A 27,935-nucleotide genomic window follows, 5' to 3' on the forward strand; every position below is an offset into this window, starting at 1 on the left:
TTCACTTAACATTATTTTCTCTAAGTTCATCACCAGACTATTTTCCATTTTCCACTGCCTCCAGCAATGGATGAAAGCTTTGATTTTTCCACATCCTCACCTCATCAACCTTTTAAAACTTTTTTAATTCTGAAAATTTTCAGCTATACATCCAAAGAAAGTAGTCAGTGACCATTCATATGTCCACCATCTTGACCAACAGTCATTAGCATTTTGCTCTACGTGCTTTTCCCATCTCTTTATCTGTCTTTTAATTCTCTCTTCATCCTCAAAGAAACAATGAACCCAAATCATATGGCCCCGATGTCTTCAGCAAGACCTGGTTCATGAGGCTTGTGGCTGAGGTCTGGGGAGACGTCCTCTCTGACATTCCTTGCTCTGCTTTCCAGATGAGCCTGGTGTCCTCTCCTTAACCTGACCAGGGTGTTCTGCTCAGGCTTCAGCAGGATGATATAACACTTGGGGACAAAGATGCCACCCAGCAGCCCTGCAGTGGAGGCCAAGATAGAGAAGATCTCTACAGCCACGGTGGACTTGCCCCGTGCACTGTGGTACAGGGGCAGAAAAGCCATCCAGACACTGCAGAATAGCAGCATGCTGAAGGTGAGGAACTTGGTCTCATTGAAGGCATCAGGCAGACCCCTGGCCAGGAAGGCCACAGAGAAAGTGCCCACAGCCAGAATGCTCAGGTAGCCCAGCATGCAGTAGAAAGCAACACCAGAGCCCTCCTGGCAGTAGATGACAACGTGGTGGGGCTTGGAGGACATGTCCCTGTCTGGGAATGGGGGGGAGATGCCCAGCCAGACCCCACAGAGAACAATCTGTATGAAGGAGGCAACAAGAACCACCAAGGTGGAGGCACCAGGTCGCAGGCACACCCGGACCCTGTCTCCTGGCCTGGTGACCCTGAAGGCCAGGACCACTGTGAGGGTCTTGGCCAGGATGGAGGAGACAGCCACAGTGAACACGACAGCAAAGATAGTTTGGCGGAGAAGGCAGGTGGCAGCAGTGGGACGACCGAGGAAGAGCAAAGGACAGAGGGCACACAGGGTCAGTGAGGCAAGAAGGATGTAGCTGAGAGCTCTGTTGTTGGCCCTGACCACAGGTGTGTCCCGGTGCTTCAGGAACACCCCAAACACCAGCAGCACCAGGACAGCCAGTATGAGTGCCATGGAGGCTAGGGTGAGTCCCAGGGGCTCGTCAAAGGCCAAGAAGGTCTCCATCCTAGGCAGGCAGTGGTCTCTGGTGGGGCTTGAGTACTGCTCCTCAGGGCACAGAAGACATCTCTTCATGTCTGTGGGAGACATGCAGACCTCACATCTACAACTTAATAGTAACACCAGCTATGTGGAGAGAAGCTCCCTATGGGCCAAGCGCTCTTATGAGCATTACACACCTATTAATGTACTTGTGAATTATTCTTAGTTACCAGTGCTGGGGTAAGCCACGTGAAAGCCTGAGTCACAAAGAAATGCGCCCACAGCATAAAAATGTTTTTATGTAGTTTATGGTTAATAGTTTTCTACATAAGTAGCAGGAACTGTTCTCATTAGCAATTGTTATGGGCTGAGTTGTGTTCCCCCAGAATTTATATGTTGAAATCCTAAACCCCAGTACCTCAGAATGTGACCGTACTGTATTTGAAGATAGGTAAACTGGAGATGAAATAATTAAGGTTAAATAAGTTTATTAGGTTGGGCCCTAACCCGATATGACTGATGTCCTTATAAGAGGAGGAAATCAGGTCACAGATTAACACAGAGGAAAGACATGGGCAGACACAACAAGAAGGTGTCCATCTGCAGCCCAAGGAGGGAGGCCTCAAAAAAACCCAAACCTGCCAGCACCATAATCTTATACTTCTAGCCTCCAGAACTGTGAGGAAGCAAATTTATACTGCTTAAGCCACCCCGTCTGTAGTATTTTGTTATGGCAGCCCTAGCAAACCAATACAACAGTTTTTACCAATTCTGCCATCCTTCCTTTGAAGATTATTTAAAATTACTGCTCTGAACCATAATGGGTGAGAACTACACCCCACCAGAATGGCTGAAATGAAAAGACCCAACACCCAATGGCTGCTGAGGATGAGGTAGAGAGAGAGTAATGCCCCAGAAAGATTACCTGTGCCCCATCAGTGCTACACCCAATAGAAATTCAACCGTCTGTCCCCAAAAGACATAGCAACACTACTCATAATAGCTCATGATCAGGAACTTCTCACATCCAACATCCCTGTCGAATGGATAAAGAAGTCATGGCATTTCACACAGTGGGATCCTACCAAGCATGAGGATGAGAGAGCTACGAGTACACATGATCACTGTAATGAGTCCCACAAACACAACGTGGAGGAAAAAGAGAGGCACGTAAGAACAGTCATTGTGTAATTCCACTTACGGGAGGTTAAATTCAGCTAAAACCAATTGAGGCCAATAGTAGTTAGGATTGCAGTTCTCAGAAGGGGCAATGACTGGAAAGAACACAAGGGGCTCCTGGGGACAGGTTATGCTCTGTTTCTTGATCAGGGTGCAAAGACATTAAGTGCTCCCTAGATGAGAATTTACTGAGCTGCAGAATTATGATTCATACATTTGCCTGTGTGATAGAGTTCAATAGAATGTTTACCTAAAAATAATTTTCAGAGTTGCTTCCTGGCCAGTATTGCCATGTCCAACGTTCACAGAAGGGAGAGATTGTGCAACAACTCAATGGATTGAAAATTTGAGAGGACAGAGGTGCCTTAATGGTCCCTCAAAATTCAGACTCCAGAAGCTCTCACCTATTTGGTCTGCAAACTGTCCTTCCGGGCAGAAACTGCACTCAAAACAACAGTGGGGGAATCCTTGTCGGGGGATCTGGCTGAATCCTGGAGCACAACTCCTGCTGCAGACAGAGCTGGGGACCTGAGGACAGAGGAGCAGGAGGGTTATTAGTAGCCAGCCCAGGAACACAGGGCACAGGTCCTATACTAAATCAGCCCAGAGAAGCAGTCAAGACTTGACTCAGTTAAGACTCATCCCATGGACAAGACAAGGCTCCACTCAGGGGAAATATCATCTCGGTTACATCAAGGAAGCCAGACTGGAGAGGCACCCATGAATGTAGAAACAAGGTAAACCTTCAACAGCAGCTCCACTTGACTCTTCTGGCTGATGGTGGAAAAGCTTAGTAATACAATGTGAAATGGCACCTTCCCACTGTCTTTGAGAATCCTTCACCAAATTATGTAGGTGCTAAGCCTACACACACGCACTCACACACACATACATGCACACACAACCTTGCATTGTACATCCAGTTATCCTCTCATTTACACAGGTCCTACAAAGAGATGGTTCTGCATCCCTCATCCCACCTATCACATCCAGGCAAGAGTTATGGAAAGGGAGGATGGGGTGACAATGCCTTTGAGAGGCGTGTGAAAAGGTAGGTTTCTTCTACCCTCAGAAGGGAGCAAAGGGCATTCCCCAGCTCAAGTCAATTGAAAGGGACATCAAAAGAATCCTCTGAACAGTTAGCCTGTGTCTCTTGGGTTTGAGGGGTCCAGAGATGGGAGTCTGACTCTCACGTGGAAAACCTTAAGACAACACTGACTGGAGGTGCCGCCAAGAATGAAGGAAGATGAGTTGCAGTGGAGGGAATTAAATAACCACTTACGTTGTCCAGAGAGCCAGGGTTTTTCTGTGCACGAGAGTGGACATCTAGAAACTCTTTTCCCAAGACAGCAACTAACGTTAATAAATCAAATGGGAACACCTGTTTTGCTCACCTCCCTGATGCTCTATGGCAACATGTTTGGAGAAGTGTGTTGCTATCTTCCCAGACACACTGTTCACCTCTTTGCTGAGCAGATCCCTCAGTACAGACAAGACAAAAGTACACTTGAGGAAACTCCTGGCGCAGACTCTAATTCAGCTTCTGTGCCTCTGATATTTTCATTTCTGATGGTGAATAAATGCTTTCCTCCCAATTTAAGGATCTTACATGGCTAAACAGCATAGTTGAGTTACAATTGGCACAATTTTAAACCACATCCACCTCATGCATCAAATAAGGACTCAGACCATTAGCCTCTGAGTTTCCCTCTGACTCTAATACACCAGGACCTGGGTCATCTGTACACCCCGGCAACTCACCTGGAGATCCTCCTTCATCAAGTGTACTGTCATTCTATCCTTGGAAGAGGCTCCAGGGTGAATTATTCCTATGTGGACAAAGTGGAATAGGCCTTCGGTGGTCTTCTGCCCATAAAGTATGTCAAATTCTGTAACTAAATCTCCATTGGCATCAAACATAATCTCTCTCCCATCAAGGGTCTTGAAATTCACATCCCTGAGGGAAAGAAGCAGCTTGGGGAAGAAAGGGGTGACATTATAGATCAGCTGGAGCCAGTCCCTGGGGGGTGTTCAAAAGGCCTCAAGACATTGGCCACTTTGATGAGCAGCTCATGCTCCAGGCAAGGCTGACTTATCCATTAGGCACAGGAGGCACATGGCCAGTGATATTTTGGGGGTCTCATGAAAATGTTCTGATTTTAACTTATTTTTTTATTTAATTTTTTTAAATTATAACATAGTTGAATGTACATATCTATGGGGTACAGAGTCAAACATCAGCATCCATGTGCACTATGTGATGCTGAAATCAGAATAATTATTATATTCAATAAGATACACTGTCATTGCTATTGGAGGCTCTTTCCCCATTCCTCTCTCCCCCCTCTCTTCCCGCTTCTAGTGACTTCAGTCATCCTTTTGAAAGTTCAATGTATTGTGAATGTCATATCTTTCTTTCTTTTATTTATATGTTTATTATTTTAGCTTCCACTGATGAGTGAGAATATATGGTATTTCTCTTTCTGTGCCTGGCTTATTTCATTTAATATGATTTTCTCTGAGTTCACCCATGTTGTAGCAAATGGCAATACTTCATTCTTTTTTATGGCAGAGTAATATTCCATTGTGTATATATACCACATTTTCCTTATCCAGTCACCTGATCAGAAGAAAACATTAATACAGTAATAGGGAATATCAAATAATGAATCCATCCCTGATTACATTCATCCTTATGCCAAGGTTCTCATAAAATGGAATTTTTCATATTTTTTCAATGGGGAAAGAACTTACAAAAGTCACTAGGAAGCCCTGGCTCCAGAGACTCTGTTTGGCTGTGCACTGTCATCTTCAGCCTTCTCATTACACTTTGAATGGAGTCCAAACACTGGCAAGTCCTACACAGCCTGACACCTGCCCACCTAGTCACCCCCAATCCTTTAGCCAAGTCTCCCACACTTCTCTGTTTCAGCTGTGTGGCCTTTCTCGCTTATTTTCATACTGGGATTTTTGCATGTGCTGAATGCCATCAATCTCTTCCCAGAGCTGGCTCCTATTCATCCCCACCTTCTAAAAGGTCAGCAAACGTCACTGCCCAGCCTGTTCATAATCATATGTATATTCGGTCTTTAGAGTAGCACTTGGCACATAGTAGAAGTAGGGTTGCCAGTTATAATACAAAAATCTCAGGTAAATTTTGATTTCAGAGAAAAAAATGACTCTTTTTACTATAATTATATTCCATGTAATATTTAAGATATACTTATACCAAGAATTCTTTGCTGTTTATCTGAAATTAAAATTTGCCCCACGCCTATACTTAATGTTATTCATTGTTTACCAAAACAAAAATTTAAAACACAAACTAGAAACCCTATTCACTAATTATCTGAGATTCAAATTTAAGTAGGCACTGTATTTGCTGAATCAAGCAACCCCGCAGGGACATAACTCATCTGAGGTCACACTGATAGCGTGGACCCTGGACTCCTAGTCCACTGCCCCTCTTCAGTGCTATCTCTGTTCTATGTCCAAAGCTTCGAGTGAACCAGCAACTCTCTGCCCTTCCCTGAATTATCTAATGCACACATTTTTTTTTTTCTCACCTGCCAGGGCTGCAAGTGCCGAGTGTCTGCACACAGCCCATCCCCATTCTCACAGGCCACCAGGTCCTGCAGGGCATGCGCGATGCTGTAGACCGCTGTGTATGCTATGTCCACTTTACTCACTTCCTGGAAGGGATACACCTGGCCTCTCAGACTCTCATTCCCTGAGCAAAACTGAACCTTCCCTGACACTGTGCTGTTCCCTGCTGATTCCAGGTTGCTGTGTGGCCATGTGCATCCAAAGGTGATCTCCCAGAACCTTTCTATAAATGGGTCTTCTGGGGTCCAGGTGGGGTGCAGGTGAGCAAGGAACTCGGGAAAGCCGGGGACCTGGATGCTGCGCTGCAGAAGACTGAATGTGCTCTGGAGGACCTGGGAGATGCCTGGCATGGTCAGAGCGAGTGCTGTGTGCAAAGTGCTTTGACTGGCCCAGACCTTGCCAAAGACACCACGGTCCAGCAAACCCTGCAGGACGAGCTGGAAATTCGAGTTGCTCAGGAAAACCAGAATAACGGTGGCAGTGCAGCTCTCCATCTTCTGGACAATGGCATTGATCTTCTCCAAGGACTGTCTGAAGGGAATGTAGAGGTGGAACTCGATGCAGATGCCAGCCTGGATGAGCTCCTGGGTCACCAGAGAGCTGCCCTGCTGCCCAAAGTCATCGTCCTGTGCCAGAATGTTCACCCAGGACCAGCGGAAGTGAACCACCAGCTGGGCAACTGCGTGGGAGAACATAATGTCACTGGCCAGGGTCCGAAGGAAAGATGAGAACTCAGTCTTGTCACTGAGGCTGGCCAGAGTGGATGTGTAACTGACCTGTGCAGAAAGGGGTCAGGACAGAGGAGAAGGGGTGAAAACCAGAAGCTCAGGCATGGTTAATCTGCAGATTTACAGGAGAAAAGGCAAGCATTGTGAGGACAGTGTGACGGTGATCAACTTGTCCTGACTAAATTTCCCAGTTTTGTTCCTAAAAGTCCTGCATCTTATGAACACCCTCAGTCCTGGGCAAATGGTCACCTTAGTTCTAGCAGAGCCTCAGACACAAACAGTTCTTTAAAAGAAAACATTAGCAGCTGCTGTTAGATGGCCTAGCCCGAAGTGTCTTTAATGTTAATGTGGGACTTCATTAAGGTGCAGGTACTGACTGAGAAGGTGGGGCCCATGAATCTGCATTTCAACAATCTCACAGCTGATGATGACTCTCTGCACTTTTGAGTAGGGGGTCCTAACACACTATAGAACAATCTAGATAACACTTTTAAAAATAGTGATGTATAAACCAAATTAATCATCCTCCTCTTTCCTCATTCACAAGTTAGATAAATTTTTTTTTTTTTTTTTTTGGCAGTTGGCCGGTTTGGGGATCCAAACCCTTGACCTTAGTGTGATAACATCGTGCTCTAACCAACTGAGCTAACTAGCCATCCCTAGATAAATCTGTCATGTGATTATTTCCTCATTGTTGGAGAGTCTGCATGATAGTTTTTGGAAATAATGCTCTGAGAGTTGTGGAGGTTCCACCGAGATGTCCAGGTGGGCTCACCTGCTCTGCGCTTCTCACTGGCTGGTTAAGCCCAGACATGTTTCTTTTGCAGCTTCTGGAACAAATCCCAAAAAGCAACTGAACTTTATCTTTGTTCCTCTCAGTGTTCCTTATTTTTGGACCCCTCATACAGTGTTTCATGTTTCTGTGTCTTGGTCTGGCTGGGTTCTGATTCTAGTTCTGGTTTGCACAGAGCTGATAGGTTATTCTTTATGGGTGGTGCTCATGTGGCCTGACCATTTTGTGATCTTTGTAGTACGTACAATGAATATGAGTGCTCTGTGGGTGAGAAATGACAGAAAACCTGTCTGGTCAATTTTTGCATGTTTGTTGATTTGTCAAGAAAGAGACTACTCCCTGTGCCCCACAAGAAATAAGACCCACTCATGATGTTGCCAACAGGGTTTTGTGTCTGTTTCCTTTTGATCCATGGCTGAGGTAGAATAAAGCTGCTCGGTCTCTGAGTGTCTCTAATGGATAAAAATCTTCAGTTCTTCATGTCTGAGTGCAAAACATTCTCCTGCTGCCAGAGAGAAGTAATGAAATAAGTTACATTAAGTTGTATTGTCTTAATGTAAACATGCTCTGGTCAAATCAGTTTTTACAGACAGGTAAGGCTGACTCAGTCTCATGGAGGTAAGGCTGTCACACTTAGCAAATAAAAACAAGATATCCAGTTAAATTTGAATTTCAGGTAAACAACTAATCATATTTTACTATACGTACAGTCCATGCAATATTAGGGACAAACTTGCACTAAAAAATTATTTGTGGTTCATCTGAAAGCCACATTTAACTGTGGGTCCTGAGTTTTTCCTGGCAACCCTACATATATGAAAAAAACAAGAGTTTCTTGGGTTCTTTTCAAGAAATAGTTTCTAATCCTTTAAATGTGTTTGACTTTAAAAGAAAAGAAAAAGAAAGCTTCCTACAAAAACCTCCAGCACAGAAGCATTTGATGAAGAATTCAAGTTGAGGTAATCAGACTGAATTTTTAGACAAGTCAGCCTGTATTGATCATTTCGGTTTCAAAACATCTATAACAGCAATATGGTTATTTACAGATATACTATGAAAATCATTCCTTAAAAAAATAAATAAATAATCAAAAATCATCCCTTTTTTAATCGGGTTAAAACTAAACTATTTGTGCAATCAAGCCCATTTCTGGAGTATCACACCTGAGAATAAATATGACAAGTCCACCAGAAAAAGCAATGGTTGGGCTTCCTTTGTGGCACAGATACCCACAAAGCCCTCCCCAAAAATGTCTCTTCAAACTGTTCTGTGACTTACAAGAGGTCTCAACTTCATAGTTAAAGAGAAAGCCCCCTACTGGCAGGCCAGGAAACATTGCAAATTTAAGGAGTTTAAGGAGAGAGAAATTCACCCAAATTTATAGATGAATTCGAACTGGAATCTTCATACAATGCTGGTAGGAACTATAATGGTGCAGCCACTTTAGAAAACACTGTGGCAGTTTCTTGAATAGTTAATATAGAGTAATTTGACCCAGCAATTTCATTCCTCCACTCAAGATAATTAAAAACACATACACGGGTCGACCCCGTGGCGCACTCGGGAGAGTGCAGCGCTGGGAGCACAGCAGTGCTCCCGCCATGGGTTCAGATCCTATATAAGGACGGCCGGTGCACTCACTGGCTGAGTAAGGTATGGCCAGTCACAAAAAGACAAAGAAAAAAAAACATACACAAAAACCTATGCATGAATACTCATAGCAGCACTGTTCACAATGCCAATTTTTTTTTTAAAAGCAGCTGACACACAGCCAGTGCCTTGGGTCCCGCCCAGGGACCTGAGGTATGGAGTTGGGGACTGGACTCTCCCCCCCCCCCACAACCAGGCACACTACCAGCACCAAGGAACAAGCCAAAAGCATCACCTCCATGCAGGTGGCCCACAACATGTAACCACGGCTGCCACAAAAGCAGCTAGATGCCACAACCTCCACTCAGATGGTCCACCAGCCACCGGAGTGCATTGACACAAGGAGAGTCACCAGCAGAAACCAAAGAAAAGAAGAGGATGTCTCTCTCCACAAAGCCCATTCCAGAGTGACAGAAGAAGCATCATATTGGGGGACCTGAACACACCTCTCAGCATTGGACATGTCATCTAGGCAACAAATCAACAGAGTAACCATTACTCTTTCAGAAGGAGAGAAGAAATCTAGGGTTATCAGAGGTCGGAGGGGAGAGGGAGAGGGGGATCGGGAGGGATTGGACAAGGGACATAAAGAATAAATATGACTTGTAACAATATATATGCTAGTTAAATGTTTTGTAAGGAAATTTTATTTCACAATACTATGTCTGCCTCTTTTTAAGAACTGTTTTTACTCTGAAAAATTTAGCTATTGTTTGCCATTAAAATTTGAGTAATCCATGTGAGATAAAGGTCCTTGTGCTTTAATAGGCTAGTTCTTTAACAGTTTTTTTTTTTTCTTTATAAGTTTCTGCTCTTAATTAAGCTTTTAGGCTTTTTATTTCCATGGAGACCAAAACTTAATGAAGTGTACCTCTCGCTTGTAGAAGAGCAAAATGACATCCAGAGGCAACTTTCTCAAGAATGGAATGCCAGAATATTACAAGATGAGATTCTGACCAGGCACCTGTGCAAACAAAAGGAGCTAGAAATGGCTCAAAAGAAAATGAATTATGAGTATTTTCTTTGTGGTTTTCAAATATGTGTGTGTTTGTATTCATACAGGTATGTATTTAAAATACCAATTACATGTATCATGGAAAGTAGAGAGAATTTTTAAGTCATATATGTATATATATATTCTAGGAGTGGAGGTGGCATTTTTGGCCCATTGTATAAAGTAATGTTCTTAATTCAACTCCCTTTGTCTGTCACAGTCAAGTAGTGACATTCATAGTGTCTTCATCCAAAGGAGAGGATTTTAATAGTTTCCACAGAAATTGATAATCATTCCAAACCTAAAAACTCTTGCTACTACCAAGAGATGTTCTAGTTCTTGGCAGCCATTTTAACCTCTTGATATATTAATAGACAGTTGGTTTATTACTTCCACCCATAGGTAAGGAGGAAAAGTTTAGTCAGTGCAGAGACCATATTTTGGATGTCATTCTCCTCACTTTTGAGAAGAGTAATGGTTTGCTCCAAGTGGTGTCCCATTTCAGTACAAAGAGCTTTTGAAAACAATGATATGCCATAATATATACTAAGTGATAACTTATTGATAATTCTTTGGGTCCTAATAAAGTAGTTCACTGTATTTCCCCTTACTTCACATTTATTACTATTTTAAACATTATGAAGAGAAAACAAAAATTATTTCAATAGCAAATAATCTTCTGACTTTCTAAGAAGAGCTCTATAAATGTTACCTTACTTACCATTAGTGTTTTGAAACCTAAGGCTCTTATTGTATTTATTTATTTACACTGCGGAAGTAACTGTGCTTTGGCGAAGAGCACTGGAGGTAGAGTCAGACGACTGGGGGAAAGTCCTGCAGCTTGCTTTCATAGTTAACCTCTCCTCAGAAATGTGGTAACTAAATGAGTTCATTGGTGTATGTAGAAGTCCTTAGTACTATGCCTAGATTTATTGCTTATTAATAAATGCAATTCTCAAAAATAAATTAAAAAAGCAGCTGAAATGTTTGTCAGTAGATGAATGCACAAGCAAAATGTGTTCTATGCATACAATGGTATATTAATCATAAACAAAAAGTAATGAAGCACTGATACATGCTACAATGTGGATGAATCTCGAAAACATTATGCTTGGTGAAAGAAACCAGTCACAAAGACCACATAGCATAAGCTTCCATTTATACGAAATGTCCAGAAAAAGTAAACTCACAGAGACAGAACATAGATTAGTGAGTGCCAGAGGATGCATGTGATGAGAAGTGACTGCTAATGGGTTTGGAGTTTCTTTGTGCAGTGATAAAACTGTCCTTAAATTGATTGTGGTGATGGTTGCACAACTTTGAACACACTAAATGTCACTTCATCATTCACTTTAAATGGGTGAATTGTACAGTATGCAAAGTATCTCTCAACTAACTTGTTAAAAATATGAGCTGAAAAGCAAAGGTGACCTTTGGGTATGACCACTATTGTAGGAATGACACTGCAGGCCTGAAATTTTGGAAACACCGTCAGGGTGGAGTTTACACTGGTGGGATGAGCTCTATTTTCTGGATTCAAATCCCAGCTCCACTACCTCCCAGCTGGGTGAACTTGGATCCATCATTTATTTTTCTCTAAACCTCATCTCCTCATGAATGCAGCAGGGATTGTAGGACTCTCAAAACAAGGTTATAGGGAGGAGAATAGTGTCAGGCATGGAGAGCTTTAGCTGGGAATCGGGCCTCATAGCAGCAGCATCTCAATAGCATGTCCATTGTCATTCTTACCTTCATTATTGCTAGTGAAGGACAAAGACTTTGTGCCATGACTCACCTGGGGAAATTTGTAGAGCCCCAGAAGCCTGGCCATAGCAACAGACAAGACTGACCGAGTGTCTCCAACCAGCGCAACCCGGGGAATGCTGAGCTGACACGTGTAGTTCGGAATCGGCTCCTCTTGCCCCGTGAGAAAGCCCATCATCTCATGGAGGGCTCCGTGCACAGAGTCCCCAGAGTTCCAGATGGAGAAGCCCAGCATGAGGTTGGGCAGCAGGCGGGCATCCCTGTTGATCTCCTCAATGGCAAATACAAAACTCTGGGCCACCAGGTAGTTCCACCTGGAAAGTCTGAAAGAAAGAGAAGCCCGCCTTATCATTTGGTACTGGTGCAGAAGGAGGAAGAATGGATGCAGTCTGTGACTCCTGTGAAAGCTGTCAGAATCAAAATGGAATCACTTGTGTTTAAAAGAAACAAAAAGAAACCCTGACAAAAAGAGCAGTGGAAGGGCATGAAGGGAAGGGTTCTCAAGCACTTACACCTGATAACAAGAACTATAACATAGGACTCTCCAAAGCCACAACCTTGCATAGAAGCTTAGTAAAACCTTAGCACAAAAAATACTTCTGCAAAAATATCTACCTAGCAAATATCTGTTTCACCTCAATCTGGCATCATCCTTGTTATTGATCCTTGTAGGCAATAATTACTCCAAAACAATTATGTAATTCTTCATCACTTTTCCTTTAAAACCTTTTGTCTTCCTTTACTCTGCTGAATACGCACATAGTTTGGCACATATATTCTCATTACAATGTTTTATTCCCAGTTAAATTCACTATTTTTTTTAGAAAGACTCTCTTTTATTTAGGTTGACATAAATGGTTCTCAGAAACAGGATCTGAGTAAAAGTCCCCTTCGGGGGGAAGTGGCAATTCTTAGAAGTGCTGTGCTCTCCTGACTTGGGCCCTTTGAGTTCTCTTCTTCCACAGTTAAACTTTCTCTTTTTTTGGTGAGTGTTTTCTCAAGCTGAGCCTACCTTTTCCATAGAGGCTTTTTTACTTTATTCAGGAATTGCTTGGGTTATAAGGCTACCTTAAATAAAGGACCTTACTTCTCCTCTAGAATGATAAAAGGCTTTTTGTCTTTTCTGGAAAGTCCTTTACGGTATAAAAACAACTGTTTTTTGTTTGAGTACTCTAGTTTTCTACAGAATTTACATTCTCTGAAGTATGTCTTTTCTCGTGAATTCATTTTTGAATTCTGCACATATGATTTAATATTTTGTTTGATCTGCATATCAGGTTCAAATTCTTGTGAACACTTTGATTTGGGTTCCATTTAGGGTCATTTGTGGGTGTATTGAATGATTTGGCTCTTTCCCCTTGGGTTTCTGGAAATCTTTCAAGAGCAGTATTAAATATTCTAAATTATGGGCATAGAATGGCTAATTAAGAGCAGCCAGAATAGTCGCCACCACCAAACATGTTGGTCTAAACTTCTAACATTTTCTAATAAGATTTAAAAGATCTTTGCTCTCAGGATATTAATGAAAGATGAAATAGGATTCTCAAACATTAAGCCATGCCAGGTTTTCTAAGCCAGTTATATCACTTTTTCTCTTGCACATTTTTAAATCAATAACCATCACAGGGATCATTCAAGATGCTTGTTTGTTTTTTCTTAGTACCAAAATTAAGAGACTACAACTATAGAGCTGACATTTAGAGATTTCTATGTTCTCTATTTTTTTCTTTTCTCTGCCTACTTTGAATTGAGATAAAACTCACTGCTTATGATATTCCAGCCAAGATTTTTATAAAATGGTCTTAAACAGCTTTTAAATTAATGGCTTCAGAAGTTACAATAGCTTCGTGGTAATCCAAACATAGAAACTTAGATACCTTTTAAAAATGTGAATTTAGATTTGCCTGGTTAACAATTGCTTAAGGCAATAGAACAGTTATTTGAAGGACAATCTAGCAATTAACTCTATAAATGTTTATAAAAGTTAAGGTCTCAGATCCAATCCATCAGAATCTTGAGCTCAGAGCAATAATATAAGATATCTCTGTCCAGCATAAAAATTGTTTTGTCTGCCACGCACGGGTCAGAGAAAAGTGAAGGAAAAAAAATAATTAAAATAATAACTTTTTAAAAATACTTACCCACCCAAATTGACTGTTCAAACAATCCAGATTGACCAAAAAAAGATAAGCTTGTTCAGCCAGTCCTAGCTAAAATGTAAACATGGAATATTCAACCCTAGCCTTAAAAAAAAGGTACAAAGATTTTCTTAAAATCAAACAGTGATAAAAACTGCTTTACCTAAAATCTGATCCCCAGCCTTCACTAGTTTACCTATCAGGGCAAATAAAGTTTAGCCATGTGAACGGTTCTCATTTTGTCTTAAAAATAATTTGAATCCAAAAGTCTTTCATAAACTGGTAAGTTTGTATTACTATCTCATGACTAAAATTCTAAAATGAAAGCTACAAGGTCTTTATTTGTGTGTTTGTATATATGTTTTTGGTGTGTTTACACATGTATGCAAGTATTATATTGTATGTCATATCTACATGGTAAACTCTGGTGTAGTCAGCCAAAAATCTCTTAAAGAATTCAGTTCAGGCTGGCTAAATAAGCACTCATGTAAAATATACAGCCAGTATGGAAAACAGTATGGAGGTTCCTCAAAAAATTAAAAATGAAACCACCATATGATCTAGCAATCTCACTGTTGGATATATACCCAAAGAAATTAAATCAGCACATTGAAGAGATATCTGCACTCCTATGTTTATTACAGCGCTATTGGTTAAAAAAAAATTATAACTAAGACATAAAAGTGCTCCTTAGTTAGAAAAAAGAAAAACTTTGTCTAAATTCAGAGGTTATCATAGATTGTTTCAAAAAGTAAATTTAAGAAGAAAATAGAAACAAGATATAACAGTACTAGTAAGTAGAAAAGAGAGTTGTGAGGAAAGTTATGGGTAGAAAGATGTATTTTTGGAAAGGTGGTTAAAAAGAAAAGAGGATAATTTTGTATGAGATAGAGTCTTGAGTAGTAAAACTTTGCCCTAAAGTAAAATGACTGGTTATTTAGAAAAGAATAAGTATAGGTCTAAAACATCATTGAAGGTCTGAGCAGGTCATAAAGGCTTTGTGAAGAGTGAATTTATGAATAAAAATTTTGTCTCTGATTAAATTGACTATAATCAGAAGAAAATTAATTCTAAGTCTTTCTAAAGATTGAGGTTTGATATTAAAAATACACTGATATGAAACTAAAAATTTTGTCTTCTATGTTAGAACAAAAAGCCTTTGAAGAAGTATTGATCTGGGAGACCCAGGGTTGATGCCAAAGTGACAGGCTGTTGGCTGCAGCCCTTTATGCTTCTTCTCTGAGCTGGGACCTCGTCCCACTAGGGAGACATTTGCATTTAACCTTGTATATAAGCCAGACATCAGGGTGAAACAAGTGGACTGTGATACCCCCTGCCACGATGAAAAAACACCAAAGGAAAGATACCAGATATATAAAAAAATGAAGAAAGTACATCACCACCAAAGGAAAATAACTCTCAAGCACTAGATCTTTTAGAACAGGAAGTCTTTGAAATGACTGACAAGGAATTTAGAGTAACAATTCTAAGGAAACTAAATGAGATACAAGAAAACTCAGACAGCACAATGAAATGAGAAAAAATATACAGGATCTGAAAGAAGAAATGTACAAAGAAATCAGTGCCTTAAAAAAGAATGTAGCAGAGCTTGTGGAGTCAAAGGATTCATTCATTGAAATAAAAAACACAACAGAGAGTTTAACCAGCAGACTAAAACAAGCAGAAGAGAGAATTTCTGACCTTGAAGACAGGCTGTTTGAATTAACACAGGCAGACAAGAAAAAAGAATTTAAAAAATTGAAGAAAATCCGAGAGAGATAACAGAAAACCTTAAGCACTCAAATATCTGAATCATGGGTATCCCAAAAGGGGAGGAAAAAGGAAACGGCATTGAAAACATATTCAATGAAATAATAGCAGAAAATTTCCCAGGTATAGGGAAAGTCACAGATCCCCAGATTCAGGAAGCCCAAAGATCACCAAACACATTCAACCCAAAAAGGTCCTCTCCAAGACATGTGATAATCAAACTGGCAAAACTCAAAGACACAGAGAGAATCTTAAAAACTGCAAGAGAAGAGAGAAGTGGCAAGTCACCTATAAGGGAGCACCAATCAGAATAACATCAGACACCCTAAAAGCCAGAAAAGAATGGGATGATATACTCAAAACACTAAAGGACAAAAATTTCCAGCCAAGAATACCTTAACCAGCAAGGCTATCCTTCCAAAATGAAGGACAAATAGTATATTTCTCAGACAAACAAAAACTGTGGGAGTTCACTACCACATGACCAGCCCTAAGAGAAATTCTCAAGGATGTACTGGGTTTGATACCACAAAAACAACCATCACTGCCATGAATATTCAAGAAAGAACAATACTTACCCGCAAAACCACAATGCTAACAAAAGAGAAAAAAATCGTTTATCTATCACCCCAAGATACCAACAAATACAGAAGACAAACAGAAAATTAGAAATAAAGGAACAAAACGTACTTAAGACATCTAAACAAAAATCAATAAAATGCTAGGAGTAAATCAGCATCTTTCAATAATAACGTTAAATGTAAAGGGATTAAATTCCCCACTCAGAAGACACAGACTGACTGACTGGATTAAAAAGATGGACCCAACAATATGCTGCCTTCAAGAGACTCACTTGGCCTGTAAAGACACACATAGACTAAGAGTGAAAGGATGGAAAAAGATATATCATGCAAATAGAAATGAAAAATGAGCTGGAGCAGCTATTCTTATATTAGATAAAATATACTTTAAAGCAAAAACCATAAAAAGAGACAAAGAAGGACACTATATAATGATAAAAGGATCTATCGAACAAGGAGACATAACAATCATAAATATATATGTACCCAACGTTGGAGCAGCCAGATTTATAAAGCAAACAGTATTAGATCTAAAGAAAGAGACAGACATTAACATCATAATAGCAGGGGACCTGAAGACCTCACTCTCATCATTGGACAGATCATCTAGGCAAAAAATCAATAGAGAAACACAAGATCTAAACAACACTTTATAGCTATTAGACTTGGCAGATATCTACAGAACATTCCACCCAACATCTTCAGAATATTCATTCTTCTCATCAGCACATGGAACATTCTCCAGGATAGACCACATGTTAGGTCACAAAGCAAGTCTCAACAAATTCAAAAAAATTGGAATTATCCCATGTATTTTTTCTGATCACAATGGATTAATATTAGAAATCAATAATAAATGAAACCTGGAAAATATACAAACACATGGAAAATAAACAACATTCTACATAATTGCATGTGGGTCCAAGAAGAAATCAAACAGGAAATCAAAAAAATTCTTGAAACTAATGAAAATAACAGCAAATCATTCCAAAACCTGTGGGATACTGCAAAAGCGGTAATACTGTCCCAGTTAATAACAGGGAAATTTATCACATTAAATGCTTGCTTCAGAAGAATGAAAAGATGGCGAATAAACAACCTAACACTTCACCTTAAAGACCTAGAAAAGTAAGACAATCCAAACCCAAAGTTAGTAGATGGAAAGAAATAATTAAGATCAGAGCAGAACTAAATAAAATAGAAACACAAAAAACAATACAAAAGATCAATGAAACAAAAAGTTGGTTTCTTGAAAAGATAAATAAAATTGACAAACCTTTAGCAAGGTTAACTAAGAAAAGAAGAGAGAATACCCAAATAACAAAAATTAGAAATGAAAATGGTGATATTACAACTGACACCTCAGAAATCATTAGAGACAAGGAATCATTAGAGACTACTATAAAAAATATATGCCAACAAATTTGAAAATCTGGAGGACATGGATAAATTTCTGGACACAAACAAACTACCAAAACTGAGGCAAGAAGATATAGAAAATCTGAATAGACCAACAACAATAAGAGAGATTGAAGCTGTTAACAACAAGAGAAATTGAAGCTGCTATCAGAAGGCTCCCAACAAAGAAAAGCCCAGGACCAGATGGGTTCACAGCAGAGTTCTACCAAACATAGAAAAATACAGGCCAAAATCCTTGATGAATATAGATGCAAAAATCCTCAATAAAATACTAGCTAACAGAATACAGCAACACATACACAAAATTATACACCATGATCAAGTGGGATTCATCCCAGGGTTCAACATATGCAAATCAATAAATGTGATACACCACATCAATTAAAAGCAAAGACAAAGACCATATGATCATCTCTATAGATGCTGAAAAAGCATTTTACAAAATTCAACAGTCTTTCGTGATAAAGACTCTCTACAAGTTAGGCATAGATGAAAAGTACCTCAACATAGTTAAAGCCATTTATGATAAGCCCACTGCCAACATCATCCTGAACAGGAACTAGACATGGTTGCCCAGTCTCACCACTCATATTCAACATAGTGTTGGAAGTACTAGCCAGAGCAACCAGAGAAGAGAAGGAAATAAAGGGCATGCAGATTGGAAAGGATGAAGTCAAACTGTCCCTGTTTGCAAATGATATGATCCTACATATTGAACAGCCTAAAGCCTCCATAAAAAAAAACTCCTAGAGTTGATAAATGATTTCAGCAAAGTTGCAGGATACAAAATCAACACACGAAAATCAGCAGCATTTCTGTACTCCAACAGGGAACATGCAGAAAAAGAAATCAAGAAAGCCAGCCCATTTACAATAGTCACCAAAAAAATAAAAAATACTTAGGAATAAAGCTAACCAAGGATGTGAAAAATCTCTACAAAGATAACTACAAACCACTGCTGAGAGAAATTTAAGAGGACACAAGAAGATGGAAAGATATCCCATGCTCTTGGAATGGAAGAATTAACATTGTGAAAATGTCCATATTACCCTAAGAGATCCACAGATTCAATGCAATCCCCATCAAAATTCCAATGACATTTTTCTCAGAGATGGAAAAAAACTACCCAGACATTTATACAGAATAACAAAAGACCGCACATAGCCAAAGCAATCCAGACAAAGCTGGAAGCATAAGACTACCCAACTTATAAATGATATTACAAAGCTATAATAACCAAGACAGCATGGTACTGGCATAAAAACAGACACACTGATCAATGGAATATAATGGAGAACCCAGAAATTAACCCATATGCCTACAGCCATCTGATCTTTGACAAAGGCAGCAAGTATACATACTGGGGAAGAGACTGCCTTTTCAACAAATGCTGCTGGGAAAACATGATACTCATATGTAGGAAAATGAAACTAGACCCGTACCTCTCACCATATACCAAAATCAACTCAAAATGGGTTAAAGAATTAAATATACATCCTGAAACGATAAAACTCCTTAAAGAAAACATAGGGGAAACACTCCAGGAAGTAGGAGTGGGTACAGACATCATGAATAGGACCCAAAAAGCACAGGCAACTAAAGGAAAAATAAACAAGTGGGATTATATCAAACTAAAAAGCTTCTGCACAGCAAAAGAAACAATCAACAGAGTAAATAGACAACCAATAGAGTGGGAGAAAATATTTGCAAAATATACATCTAACAAAGGATTAATATCCAGAATATACAAGGAACTCCAACAACTTTACAGCAAAAAAAACAAATAAGCCAATTAAAAATGGGCGAAGGAGCTGAATAGGCATTTCTCAAAAGAAAATATATGAATGGCCAACAGACACATGGTAAGATGCTCGACTTCACTCAGCATCCAGGAAATGCAAATCAAGACCACGTTGAGATACCATCTCACTCCAGTTAGGATGGCTAATATCCAAAAGACTGAGAATGATAAGTGCTGGAGAGGTTGCAGAGAAAAAGGAACTCTCATACACTGCTGGTGGGGCTGCAATATGATGCATCTTTTATGGAAAATGGTACGGAGGTTCCTCAAACAATTACAGATAGATGTACCATATGACCCAGCTATTCCACTGTTGGGAACATACCCAGAGGAATGGAAATCATCAGGCCGAAGGGATACCTGTACTCCGGTGTTTACTGCAGCTCTATTAACAATAGCCAAGAGTTGGAACCAGCCCAAATGTCCATCATCGGATGAGTGGATAAAGAAACTAGTATATCTACACAATGGAGTACTACTCTGCTATAAAAAGGAATGAAATACATATTTGCAACAACATGGATAGACTTAGAGAAAATTATATTAAGTGAAACAAGTCAGGCACAGAGAGAGAACCACATGTTCTCACTTATTTGTGGGAGCTATAAATAAATAAACACAAAAACAAATAAGGGGGGAGAAGACACAACAATCACTAAAATTCCTTGAATTTTTTAAGTCAAATGAACAGATATGATGTGGTGGGGAGGGGAGAGGGTGGAGAAGAACGGGTAAAGGGGCATGAAAATCAACTACAATGTATATTGAGAAGTAAAATAAATTTTTTTAAAAAAAGAAGTATTGATCTGCTCTTAATAAAATTGCAAGTGATCTTAATTTTTTAGAGTCTGTTTTTCTAACAGACATCTTCTGAACTGCAGACAGTTTCTATTTCTGTCACATTTCTTCCTGAGATTTCCTAGTTTCAACTTGGAAATACTATCTTCTTCATTTAGAATGGTAATTTTATTTGTTGAGGTAGAGTTTTCCTCTGAAGCTTCTCATTCATATCTCAGAAGTTCAATTTTGCTGTATCTCACCATATGTAAATTGCAGGCTGTATTAATTTGTTTTCTGTTGCTTATAACAGAATTCCTGAAACTGGGTAATTTATAAAGAAATAAAATTTATTCCTTACAGTTTTGGAGACTGGGATGTCCAAGGTCCAGGGGACAAATCTGGTGAGGGCCTTCTTCCTGGTAAAGAGTCTGTACAGAGTCCCATTGTGACCAGGGTATCACATGGCAAGAATGATGAGAGCTTTAACATGTTCACTTGCTCTCCTTAGCCACGTGTGCCCCTCCTGTAACAACTCACTAAACCATTAAACCATTACACTATGAGTGTATTAATCCATTCATGACAGCATGGTCCTCAATTTTCAATCACCTCTTAAAGGCCCCACTTTTCAAATATCATAATTGGATTTCTCACTCTCTTAATGCTGTTACAATGGGGATCAAGTTTCCAACACATGAACTATTGCGGGACATTCAACCAATAACATTCCACCCCTGGCTCCCAAAATTCATTTTCTTCTCACATGTAAATACATTCATTCCATCCCCATAGACCCAAAGTCTTAACTGGTTCCAGCACTGACTCAAAAAAGTCTTAAGTCCCATCTTTGAAATTAAAACAAATTACCTACTGCCAAGATACAGTGGTGGGACAAGCACAGCATTCCTATTTCCACTCAAAGATGGAGAAATAGGCCAAAAGAAAAGAGTAACAGGTCCTAAGCATGTTCAAACCTCACCAAGGCAGGCATTAAATCATAAGGCTGGAGAATAATCTGCCTGGATTCCATGTCCAGCATCCTCTGCACGCTTGTATGGTGGTTGGGCCTCCAAGTCCTTGGGAAGCCCCTGTCCCTATGGCTTTCCTGGATTCAGCCAATGCTTCAGCTCTCCCAGGCTGGCTTTCCACACTGGTAACTCTACAGTTCTTGGGTCTCAATGGTGGTCCTTCTCCCACAGCTTTCAGTGGGCATGGCTCTGGTGGGGGTTCTCTGCTGCAACTCCAACCCCACATCTCTGCTTTGCATTGCTCTGGTGCAGGCTTTCCACAGTGACTCTGCCCCTGCGATAAATATCTTCCTGGACCCCCCGGCTTTTCCATACATCCTTTGAAATCTGAGTGGAGGCTACTATGCCTCCATGCTCTTGCGCTTTGCGAGCCTGCAAACTTAACACCATGTGGACCCCACCAAGGCTTCTGGCTTGCATCTTCCAAAGCAACACGTTCAGAAGCACCTGGAGCCATTTTAGCTACAGCTGGGGCAGCCAAGGAGCACTGTGCTAGAATGGAGAAAGCAGCTTTTCAAGGTGGCCCTAGGTAGCAAGGCTGTGCAAGCTGTATTGGGCCTGTTCCTCAAAACCATCCTGTCTCTCTAGGTCTCTGGGCCTGCAATCTCTGAAATGCCTTCAAGGTCTTTCTTCTTTTCTTTTCTCTAGATGATCCCTCCTCTATGCAGTGATCTCCTTAGCAGATGGTCCTGGGCTACACTCTTAGTTTCTGCTCCCAAACACAACTTTCCAATCTTTACATACCCAGGCTAAGAGTTTTCTAATTTATTTTACCCTCTGCTTCCCTTTTAATTATAAATTCCAGCTTTACATGATGCCTTTGCTTCCATAACTCAGCATGGGTTGTTAGAAGCAGCAATGCAGCTGCCTGAATGCTTTGTGCTCAGAAATTTCTTCCGCCAAATACCCTGATTCATCGCTCTTTAGTTTCACATTCCAGAAAGCCCCTAACATGGACACAATGCAGCCGAGTTCTTTGCAACTCTATAACAAGGGTGACTTTTCCTCCAGTTTCTAATAAGCTCTCATTTCCATCTGAGACCTCCTCAGAATGGCCTTCATATCCATATTTCTATCAGCATTCTGGTCACCATCACAAATCTCTAAAAAGTTCCAAACTTTCCCTAGTCTTCTTGTCTTCTGAGCCCTCATCTGAATTTAGGCCTTTTCTAGCCTGATTTTCCAAATTCTTCCATCCTTTGCCCATCACTCAGTTCAAAAGCCGCTTCTACATTTTCAGGCATTCATCATTAGCAACACACCACTCCTGGTACCAATTTTCTGTATTAGTCCACTCTCGGTGGCTTATAACAGAATACCTGAAACTGGGTAATTTATAAGAAATAAAATTCAATTCTTACAGTTTTGAAGGGTGGGAAGTCCACAGTCCAGCGGGCACATCTGGTAAGGGCCTTCTTCTGGGTGAGAACTTTTTACAGGGTTCTGTAGTGACCAGGGTATCACATGGAGAGCATGGTGCAGGCAAGAGAGAGCTAACATGCTCACTCAACCTCCTTATAAAGCCATCAGAACCATTCCCTGGTACCCATTAAACCATTAAACCATTACTCCATGAATGAATTGCTCCATTCACAGGGGCATGGTCATCACAATCCAGTCACCTCTTAAAAGCCCCAATCTTCAACACTGCCATAGTCTGATTTGCCTGCCACCTTCTTAACACTGTTATAATCCAGATCAAGCTTCAATGAGTTTTAGGGGAACATTCAATCCACAGCATCCACTCATGCTCACATGCTAGTTTCCCCTGCAAACACTCTCACAGACACACCCAAAAATAACGCTTTACCAGACTTCTAGGTCTTCCTTAATCTAGTCAAGTTGACATCTAGTATTAATTATCACGCAGGTCACACATTACTGCTTTCAGCTGTCTCTTTCTCCCCTTGAGGAGGTCTTGGGTGATAATTCAAAGTTTTTCATCAACTCTTATAACCTTTTTTTCTTTCTTTCTTTTCTTTCTCTGGTTCTAACTCTGCTGTTATCATCTGACACTGAAGTGTTCTGTTTTAAAGGCCTAGAAAAGATATGTTTTCCTCCAGTATAATTTGATTCCAGTCTTGAGGGTTTTTTTATGTTTCTGAATTGTCCCATGTAATCAGAAAACTTCCTATGCTGTTTCTACAAGCCATGAATTTCCCAGCTCACAGTAATCGTTTTTGTTGTTGTTGTTTATGTTCCTTTATAATGTGGTGCACTCTCATAACCTTGGACTTATTTTTCCCATGCCTAATTAAATTCAAAATATACTTTCATCAGGTTCAACTTTCAGATTATATAAATGGGCATAAAAAGAAAAAAATCAAACTGCAGAAGTTCTTTTGTTTTGTTTTGTTTTTAACTTTTTTAACTTTTATGTTAACTGGCCTAAGAAACAAAGATTTTTGTCCTATCAACTTAATTTCCAGTGTCATCTTCATTAGGTTTTTTGATTGCTTGGGAAAATTGAGTTTTGAAAGAGTTAAGATTTTTTTCATCCATGTAACTTTCTGCCTGGCTTTTAAAACCTTTGATTACCACTGTGGTTAAATGAATAACTACTATTTCCCAGTGACCTGTGATCCTGTATTGATTAAGTGTTTTAAACCTATAGACATCCTAGACAGGCTTCTGCAATGTCAAAATTCTAAATTAAGTCTTTGGGATTTTTCAGTTGTGTCCTTGGAGATCCTCAAAGGATGTACCTCTCATCTTACAGAGGTATTTAATGCTTAGGCTTATTTGGTAAATTGTATAGAAAGTACTGTTAAATGAGAAGTGGTACTAGATCTTCTTTTGGTGATATGTGTTGGTATATTGTTGATATGAATGATAAAACATGATATAATTTTTTTAAAAATAGGGACCCCAGCAGGAGCTGCATATGGCCCCCCCAATAGAAATAACCAAATTTCCTTGTCAATTATATGGCTTTCAACAGATTTTAACTATGGCTATTCTAAGTCTCTGTTATCCACATTTTTTTCTTCAAAAGGTATCTGCAATTAGATTCATGAAAAAGACTCTAACCAGTACTCTTAAATATAGGTTTCTCGCAACTTTAGGATCAATGGGTAAAATAAAAATTTTTCAGAACTCTGGTAAGAAAACTGATGGGTTCGTGAAACTGCTAATTAAGATTAAACCAAACAAAAAATCAATTGCATAAGTTTAAATAACTGATAATGTTTTTGTGTCTCACTTAAAATATTGGTGGTTTTTTACTTAAATGTTTTGTTTTCTAGATTTAAGGAAACTCTCTTTCTTAAGCTATTTATAACTTACAGCAATTTGGTAAACTACTTTTGTGAACAAAGGTGAAGTATTTGCTTTTTCTCTCTTCATGTTTCCTTCAAAATTGAAAAACTAATCAGGTATATTCTTGTTTTCTGTGGCAATTGTTTTCTATGGTTATTTACATATGTTCAAAAAGAATAAGCTCTCACTTTATAACAGTATACAATTGGAAACACTGGCTATATTATCAAAGCTTTGGCTGAAATTTTGTATTTGAGAATGTGCATAAAATGCCTGACTTCATAGTTTCCAGCCTTGCAATGAATAAATAAAACTGTCACTGTCTGGTAGCGGCAGAAATCTTAAGAGTGTAGATAAAACCTAAAGTTTGCCTTGCTTTAACTTCCTGGCCATAAGAGGTTTTCAAATCTGGGATTCCTATGTGATCAAGGTAGAGACAAAAGTTATCTTTCTAAAGGAAAGCTATAATACACCTGTTATTCGATTGTACCCAGGACATTGTATTTGAGTATTTGTATTTACATGTAGACTGCACCAGATCCTAAATCTCCTAGGTTTTTGCAATCCAACTTTCTTCTATAGAAATGGAGACTAAAAATGGAAACTGCTCTTTTCCTGAAACCCTGTTAACTAAAACTAGATAAATTTTAGGAAATGATTTTTGTGTCTGATGAATGGGCCACACAGAAAGTTCACCAAATTGCCCAGTGCCATAACCAGAGACATTCAAACTACAAACGAGGACAAGAATTATTTTATGGTTTCACACTGTAGACAGATTTTCCTAAGACATCAGAACAAGACTTTGTATCATTATGACAATCTTACCCCTCCTAATTCTTACCTGTTTCACTTGACAAGATAACAGCAATTTGCTTTATTCTATTGCCTGATGAATAAGTCTCAAAGAAAGTTCATCAAAACACCTGAGTCATAGTCAGAGACATTCAGACTGCAAACCAGTATGAAATTTTGACATCTTCACCCTACAGACAGCCTTCTTCTAAGATATCAGAAAAAGACTTTCTATCATGATGAGTCTCTAATTTCTTTTTTTCACTTGACAAAATAATAACAATATGCTTTATTCAATTGATTGTCTTTAAGTGTAGGCTTATGGCCCAAAACCATGATGCAAACCGGGATTGTCATATTACTATTAATTTTACTTTGTATTTTCCCTTTTTAAATTTTGTACCTGTTATCTGTTAAATTTTTTGCAGAAATAGAACTACTAACAAAATAATGCTGGCCCAGCATTTTGATATAACAGCACACCTACAGGACAGACAAAAGTGGACAGCATGGTGACTAGAGTTAATCATAATTAATTTATATTTCAAATTGCTATAACAGTAAATTTTAAATGTTCACAAAAAACTGATAAGTATGCGAGGTGAAGAATATGTGGATTAGCTTAATATAATCATTCAACAATGTGCACATATACCAAAACATCACACTGTACCCCATAAATATGTACAATTATTATTCAGTTAAAAAAAATGGGAAATAGCACATGATTGCAAGATTCAGAAACAACTGGAAGTCTCACATGTTTTTGGTGGGAACGCAAAACGGTGCTCTTACTTTGGAAAATACTGGCAATTTTATAATAAAGCTAAACATATGCATTAAAATAAAAAGAATACCCAAAATGACTATGTCAGGAACTCTGGTCTGCAAAGACACGTTGAGAAATCTGGTACAGAAAATGGGTGATGGGCACACACAGGTAGACAGAACCCCCTGATGTTAATCAACTTATAAAGAGATTTATTTATTCCCACAAGTATTTATTAATGCAACAAACACATCTACCCTGTGACTGGTGCTGTTTTAAGCACCAAGGGGTGGTGGCGGATAGGAGAGACAAGAATCCCTACCTGGGCTCTGTGACATATGCGGCACAAGGAGGAATCAAGCAACACACATTTCAGACAGAGACTGGTACAAACAAGAAAGCAAAGATGAAGAGAGATCCTGAGATAGGGTCTGGGAGACACACTGACCAGCCAAGACAGACAAGATGAACCCTGGCCATATTCTTGGGATTCTGAGAATTAGCCACAGCCACAGGTTTTAGAGATTTTCTTCCGACGGTGCCCTCTGACATGAGGGCTTCCCACCAGCAACGTCAGCAGCCGGTTACCTGGAAGATGCCGACTCAGCTGGCGGAGAAGTGAAATCCAACTGGGTGAATTGATCCAAGTACAAGATGGAGAAGCTGCCCCCGATCACCACATCCCCCGGACGGTCAAAGCAGGGGCTCTTCCCCAGCAACCGCCAACCTGCTGTCCCGGAAAGGGTGGCCCCGGAGAGAGCTCCCATGAGGCAGGAAGCAGAGAGCACAGCCACATGCCTGAAAGAAAAGCTGAACAGCCAGTGACACAGCAGCCCTTGTGCAGGGCCCCACATCACCATAATGGGCTTTTTATCTCAGAGTTCACACTCAGTGTGAGACCTGGGTGCTGGAGACACAACTAAACTCTGGGCCATAAAAAGAATGGGGATCCTGAGCTCAGGCTGGGCAGCCACTAAATCCCAGGGCCATTAAAAGTTTGACTTCCTTCTCCCATGGCTTTCTCATTTCCCATAAGCAAAAGGTACGAGCTCTTGGGCCTCATCTGTAGACTTCAGTAAGGTGGGCAGGTGAGTTCTGACTATATCCTCAGGGACCCAGCAAGCCCAAGAGCAGCTGTGCTTGGGGTCTCCAGGTCACTGTTTTTGGAGAAAGGCCCTAGGAGGATACAAGAGGCAAAGAGTTTCTTGACCCCTTATGCTTCAGCTGGCAGCATCTAGATAGGGGGACTCCCCAGAGATTCAGCTGGCCCTGGGAAAACATCTCATTCCCTAGGTCCACCGGGGACACTGAGTAGAGGATACCAGGCAGGGACAAGGCATGTTCATCCCCAAAAGGCAGATGAAAGGCTGGCCCAGCCTTAACAGGTGGGTCTCTGTGGTCAGGGAGGCCAGGTCCAGGCAGGGGAGGGAGGGTGGGCTGTGAGCAACTCCCCAACACAGAGCAGGAAAGTGAGTGCTCACCACCAGGTGAGATGTGCCTACAGCTCTCTATGCTAGAAGAAAAGACGCTCAACATCACTAGCCGTGAAGGACGTGCACATTAAAGCCACAGTGAGGTAGACAACTGTTCACACTCACTACGATGGGTATAATAAAAAAAAATTTATAAACACAAAAACAAACAAAAAAGAAAATAACAAGTGTGTGAGAAGGATATGGAGTA

The 27,935-nt window shown here is 40.1% G+C and overlaps 1 protein-coding gene across 1 annotated transcript; it reads right to left on the minus strand.

Annotated features, from left to right (window-relative positions):
- Positions 1-290: 290 nt before the first annotated feature.
- LOC134372460 (extracellular calcium-sensing receptor-like) lies at positions 291-27,019 on the minus strand. Its single transcript, XM_063089954.1, has 6 exons — positions 26,841-27,019; positions 11,945-12,236; positions 5,945-6,760; positions 4,140-4,352; positions 2,783-2,906; positions 291-1,294 (listed from the first exon to the last, which is right to left on the minus strand). The coding sequence occupies exons 1-6, from the start codon at positions 27,017-27,019 to the stop codon at positions 291-293; spliced, it is 2,628 nt and encodes an 875-aa protein (XP_062946024.1).
- Positions 27,020-27,935: the final 916 nt, after the last annotated feature.

Source organism: Cynocephalus volans, chromosome 3 (assembly GCF_027409185.1).
Source record: "Cynocephalus volans isolate mCynVol1 chromosome 3, mCynVol1.pri, whole genome shotgun sequence".
NCBI lineage: Eukaryota > Metazoa > Chordata > Mammalia > Dermoptera > Cynocephalidae > Cynocephalus > Cynocephalus volans.